This window comes from Hyla sarda, chromosome 2 (genome assembly GCF_029499605.1).
Source record: "Hyla sarda isolate aHylSar1 chromosome 2, aHylSar1.hap1, whole genome shotgun sequence".
In the NCBI taxonomy this organism is placed as follows: Eukaryota; Metazoa; Chordata; class Amphibia; order Anura; family Hylidae; genus Hyla; species Hyla sarda.
In genome coordinates, this window is record NC_079190.1 from 111,591,744 (window position 1) to 111,598,288 (window position 6,545).

At 39.5% G+C, this 6,545-nt stretch overlaps 1 protein-coding gene across 8 annotated transcripts in view; it reads left to right on the plus strand.

Annotated features, from left to right (window-relative positions):
- Nucleotides 1-5,153, plus strand: part of MAP3K12 (mitogen-activated protein kinase kinase kinase 12) — a 134,910-nt gene extending 129,757 nt beyond the window's left edge. For all 8 annotated transcript variants that reach the window (XM_056555218.1, XM_056555225.1, XM_056555219.1 and 5 more), the window contains exon 14: nt 1,998-5,153. In XM_056555218.1, the coding sequence (XP_056411193.1) occupies nt 1,998-2,072 (75 nt within the window). In that variant the 3' untranslated portion in view covers nt 2,073-5,153. The remainder of the gene's footprint in view (nt 1-1,997) is intronic.
- Nucleotides 5,154-6,545: the final 1,392 nt, after the last annotated feature.

Sequence of the window (6,545 nt, forward strand, 5' to 3'; positions counted from 1 at the left end):
TTACTTTACCATAGTTACAGTGCTGTTTTTCCTACTGTGGTACCTTTGCATAAGCCATATGATTAGAAGTACATGCCAATTTAATGTCATCTTGACCGGTACCTTTCTGTATTGTACTTGGTTATGAAAAGGAATGTAAAACTTCAATAAAAACAACATTTTAAAGAGATAATACAATAATTTCTTATAGATTATGATATAACATATTGTGAGACAAAGGTATGGACTGTTCTTGAGTTCAACAAAGAAAGATGGGAAAATTAAAGTTTTTTTTTTGGTTTAAAAAAGTTTAACCCTATAGTCTCATAAGCATATTGAGTAACATTTGTATTGTAGCATTAAAGACCCTAGCTAAACGCGCTCTATCCACCTATCCCAAGCCTTCTTAGACTTCAGTGGATGCTTTTGACATATGCCCCCTCTCCAAATGGATAATAATCTATTTTTTCTTAGTGGGTAATCCTGTCACTGTGTATAGAAATGTAGCCACTATTCAGTAGAGGGCTGGTGCGCTGTTAAAGCACATTTTACTTAATATTGTTTTGCAAATTTTTTATTTTTTTAAATACTATTTTGCAGCAACATTGGGTTAATTAATTCATTTCTATGGGAGAGCTACCTTTGGCTCTCCCACAGAGATATATGGAAGGGGCGTGGCAGCCATGGGAGAGCCGGGGCTCCATACAGGAGATTGCGGGGGGCCCCAGTGCTCGGAACCCCGGCAATCTTAAACTTAATATATGTCAATATAGGTAAAAACACCCAATGTTTAATGGCCCCCAGTATAACACATGCATATATAATGTATATATGAATATTTGTGTGTATATTTTCCTATATTCAGTACAGACCAAAAGTTTGGTCACACCTTCTCATTCAGAGTTTACTTTATTTTCATGACTATGAAAATTGTAGATTCACACTGAATGCATCAAAACTATGAATTAACACATGTGGAATTATATACATAACAAAAAAGTGTGAAAATACGTCATATTCTAGGTTCTAGACACCTTTTGCTTTGATTACTGCTTTGCACACTCTTGGCATTCTCTTGATGAGCTTCAAGAGGTAGTCACCTGAAATGGTTTTCCTACAGTTTTGAAGGAGTTCCCAGAGATGCTTAGCACTTGTTGGCCCTTTTTGCCTTCACTCTGCGGTCCAGCTCACCCCAAACCATCTCGATTGGGTTCAGGTTCGGTGACTGTGGAGGGCAGGTCAGCTGGCGCAGCACCCCATCACTCTCCTTCTTGGTCAAATAGCCCTTACAGAGCCTGGAGGTGTGTTTGGGGTCATTGTCCTGTTAAAAAAATAAATGATGGTCCAACTAAACGCAAACCGGATGGAATAGCATGCCGCTGCAAGATGCTGTGGTAGACATGCTGGTTCAGTATGCCTTCAATTTTGAATAAATCCCCAACAGTGTCACCAGCAAAGCACCCCAACACCATCACACCTCCTCCTCCACACCAGCAACTTCAACCTGTGAAGTGAAAACCATTTCAGGTGACTACCTCTTGAATCTCAACAAGAGAATGCCAAGAGTGTGCAAAGCAGTAATCAAAGCAAAAGGTGGCTACTTTGAAGAACCTAGAATATGACATATTTTCAGTTGTTTCACACTTTTTTGTTAAGTATATAATTCCACATGTGTTAATTCATAGTTTTGATGCCTTCAATGTGAATCTAACATTTTCATAGTCATGAAAATAAAGAAAACTCTGAATGAGAAGGTGTGTCCAAACTTTTGGTCTGTACTGTATATATATACATACATACACATGCACACAAATGGAAGATTTTTCAAACACAATAGAGAGCTTCCAGAAAGCAATTGTTAGAATGGTTATCAAAAATGTTTTGCCTTTTACATCATAAATAACCGGTTGAGGTTGATCCCATTTGTTTATCATCCCGTTTGTTTATCATCGTATATCACATACAATGAAAAAAAAAATACAATATAAAACTAAAAACCCTTGTTTTTCTATCTACAGAATGTTGGTCTGTACGATGACTCCGACTGTGACAGCACCGAACTAGACCAATCGCTGGCTGCAGCGACTTCATGATGCCAGAGCAAAGATACCTCCTGACTGTATATAGAGGAAATATTTATATAAATATAATCTATAAATATAATACATAATATGTGAATAGACTGAGCCACACCCCCAGACCTACACTTCCCAACTCTCACACCCAATGACAACACACACAATCTCCGCTCACTTAGCAGGGGATCAAAGTTTGGATGCACTGGAAATATAAGTCTGCACATCAAAGCAGAGAGAGACTTTTATGTTCTAATCCTGTCTGTTCTGTACTGGCAGGTGAGAAGTTAAAGTGCACAGAATGTAGATGTTGCCTCTGTTCTGCACACTCCTGCAGGGGGGCGATGTGGTATAATCTCACAAATTACCTCCAGTGCTCCTTGAACCACATGTCGGGTCTTTAGAATGTCACTGTGCAAGCTGAGGTGGTTCAATCACTGTGTAACTTGGTTAAAAGCACCACTACCCCTAAAATACAGGGTGATCCCAAATGTTATATCATCTGGTAATATTCACAAATTGTTTAGACTAAGTTTGTGAGATTCGGAATCATGTGTCAGATTTTTTTTTTATTGGAACAGAGGGTGGATCTCTGCTAGAATTGGAGATAAACTTGATTTCTCCTTTGTATATTATTAAAATAGAAACTACCCAACCTGGTACCAAGATTTCCACCAATATCGTCCTTTTCTGAGAAAATATCCATAAAGACTTACTTATCATGATTTCATGTGGTTTATCGTGAAGGAACCACAAGAAAATAGAGAACTAACAGATAGATAAAAATTCCCAAGCAGTGTAAAGATATGGTCCAGGTTTAGACACAATCATGGGCCCCAGTGGACCAGCAGAAGGCCGCTAGGGTCTGTGGTTATGTTCACACACACAGTATTTTGGGTAAAAAAAAATTGAAGTTTTTTTGATTATTGAGTTCAATGAAAATCAATGGATTTATGGCAGGTAATTCACATTCACTAAAATTTTACAGCAAACTGTACCTTTTAATTTCTTTTCCAAGTGTCAAGGAGGTGGGGCTAAGCTGCCACTACCTGGTATGTCTCCTCGCTCATCCATAACTCTTAAGCCCCCTCCTTGATTGACGTACAGAGGTCTGAAGCACTTAAACAGTATGACCCCACCTCTTTGACACTTGACTGAGAAATAAAAACAAAGTTTTATAAATTTGGCAACTACCAGTAGCTCCATGAAAAGGCTGTTTGCTTTTATACCTTAACAGCTATCCAGCAGAGTCTGTAGCTGTTAGAAGCAAATACAGCTGACAGATTCCCTTTAAAAGGGGTACTCCACTGCTCAGCGTTTGGAACAAAATGTTCCGAACCCTTAGAGCCGGCAGCTCGTGACGTCATAGCTCCACCCTCTCAATGCAAGTCTATGGGAGGGGGCGTGACAGCCGTCACGCCCCCTCCCATAGACTTGCATTAAGGGGGCGGAACACAACATAATAAGGGGGCGGAATTATGACGTCACTATCTCCCAGCGCCTTTTTTTTCCCAAAGCTGATCAGCAGAGTACCCCTTAAAGTGCAGGGTCCTTTTACAGCCATTTATGGCTCAAAAGACATCAGTTTTTGAAGTTTTCTTTTGCAATTTTTGTTTCAATCCCCAAAGACAGCTGGTTTGCAAATTGCATAATAACATTTGCTGTATATGAAAAAAATCCCAAATGGCAGAAAATATTAATTAAAGCTTTTTTTAAGACTGAAAATACAGACCAACAAACTGGGTGTATACATAACCTTATCCTTATAGGTGGCTTCACAGATAACATATAAGACATTACTGATATGTCCTGTATGTTTCTCTTCTGGGACCAAGGACATATGGCAAAGTGTTTTGAATTTTTAAGTTTTTAGACATCTAAACGTACATTTGTGAATGTTATTTGATAAAGTTTAACAGAAAGCACCCTGTATTTTAGGATTAAAAGTTCTTTAAATCCCCTACATATGGATTGCATACTGTATAATAATTGCCGAGACTTATCATTGCATGGTGTAATCTTCAGAGTTTCAGGGTCTCGAGACAATATCCTAGAATTTTGTTCTCAACACTCGGAATGCACTGTAATCTAATGGGGTTCAGGTTTGAAATATCATCACTGGAGCTTAGTTACTAAAGGTAAATTGAGTCAGCGTGTAGTTTCATTATAAGATTTACATTTAACATATAAATAAGGGTCGCAGAGAGTAAAATTCTTTAAGTTTGCTATTTGGGTTTTACTAGTGGATTGTGTTGATTCCTTTCTTTATATATCAGTTACAGAATTTAGAGCTGCATTTTTGTGATCTGTAAGGGTGGGTTTACACTTGTGAAGCTCCGGTTTCGAATCTTCCGTCCGGAACTTCCGAGCCCGGCCAGCGTCAGCACTAGGACCACACAGGTCTTTGCCATTCCAATAGACATCAGTTTCTGCTGAGCAGATTCAATGTTCAGGCAGATTTTTTGGATTAGAATTTTCTGTTGGAAATTCCAAAACCAGCCCCACACGTGTCCTCTGTGTGGTATTGCCATCCACCTGGCAGTTATTTTTTGGAAAACTGCCACTACAGTTGTTGAGCCAAAGCCAGAAGTGGGTCCAGCAGGAAGGAGAAGTATAAGTCCTTTCTTTATATTTCCCATTCTGTTTGAATACACTTCTAACTTTGGCTCAAAAACTGCAGTGGGAGCTCTAAAAAAAATAAAAATAAAAAATAAAAAAATAAATAAAAAACTACCGAAAAAGCAGCCTGTGTTCTAGAAAGTTGCATTTTATGAGTTGATTAAAATGCAGCCTAGACTATGGATTAGCATGTTTTAGGAATATGCATTGGGAGGATAACCCACATGCTACTTTTGCATGGAGCATATTTTACCTTTAGTAGCTAAGCTCCTAGGTTATGAGCCTTTTCACAGAAGGTTTCTATGCATCAACATATCATATACTTTACATATCACTGCTGCATTCAAGGGAAGCAATTCTAATAAGATTCAGTGCCAGATTGGTATTAGGGAATTGTTACTACTTTAAAGGAAATCTGTCACCAGTTTCACCTGCACTAACCTGCCGGTACAGACAAGTAGTGCAGGTGACACTGATGACAATGATACTTACCTTGTCCTGTTCCGTGCAGGGGATCTCTGGTAATCTTGTCTGTTAGCGTCAGCTTCGGGCACCCGGCTTGGGACACAGGAGGAGCATAGTGCCGTCACTAAGCTCCGCCCATGCCCCAAGCAGAGTGCCTGGACCTGACACTAACGTACAAGATTACCAGAGATCCCCTGCACGGAACAGGACAAGGTAAGTATCATTGTCATCAGTGTCACCTGCACTACTTGTCTGTACCGGCAGGTTAGTGCAGGTGACAGATTTAGAATTGAAATACATGTGGATCAGTTATGAAAAGGTATCTTGTAACTTCAACACTGGTTTATCTGTTCTCATCTACTGAATAAGCCTAAATAACATGACGTAACATAAGTACTGTATTTCTTTTGGGATTTGCCACAACCTGGTTATGGGATGTAGTCATTGTAACATACATTCCTTTACTCCCGTGAATGTTAACCTTACCTAAAAGGTTCCTTAAAGTATGCATATCTCCTGCATAGAGTGGGGGCATGCCTATTGGGTGTTTACACCATGTTCTTAACAATCTAACTTAATGATACAGAATTTGTGATTCTGCTAAAATTCAGTCTTCCGAGTGGATTGGTTGGCCTTCTTATGAACAGTTGCACAAAAGGGCTTTCTACCAGTCTATGCAGGTTCCCTCTGAAACAATATCACTCTTTAAGTAAACCTCTTCCCTTATGTCAGTCTTGTTTCCTGACCTGCCCAGTTTGACCGCTCACATGAATCAGTATAATGTTATCCCATACACAAGCTTATATTCGTCATCTGAAAAACACCTGGACCAGAGTAAGAAGTCATTGTCAATGGTGACAGGATCATGCTATGACCTTGCATTAATAACTACCATTCATTTATCTACCATACAGGAGGGTAACTTGTGGGGGGCTGGAGGGGCAGATGGGCTGGGTGCCAGGAGTGTCACCAACTCTCTCTTGAACAATATAGTTAGGTACAGGTCTATAGCTTCGCTCCAGGTAAGGATTACATTGCTATGCCACTGCATTATGGTATGGTAATACTAGATGGTTAGACAACCAAATCGTAACATTCATCACTTATGAAAAGGGCTTTTTCAGATGAACACTCAGAGACCTCAGAGTACAATCCTACTAATGCCAGGTAGTTTCTTCTGCCCAGGCATTGGCTCATTATCAGCACCATGCCCACTGGTTAGGCCATATAATGGCTTCTAACACTGGTTCTGGGATATTCACTATTGTTTTGCTTGAACAGTATTTTACTTCTTAGCACTCAAAGAACCAAAGTTTTACTCACTTATCACTAAAGAAAAGAGGAATTTCAATGCTCAGGTTTTGTCCTTACCGGGAGACGTCTTACATCAGGAACTCCCGAAGACCA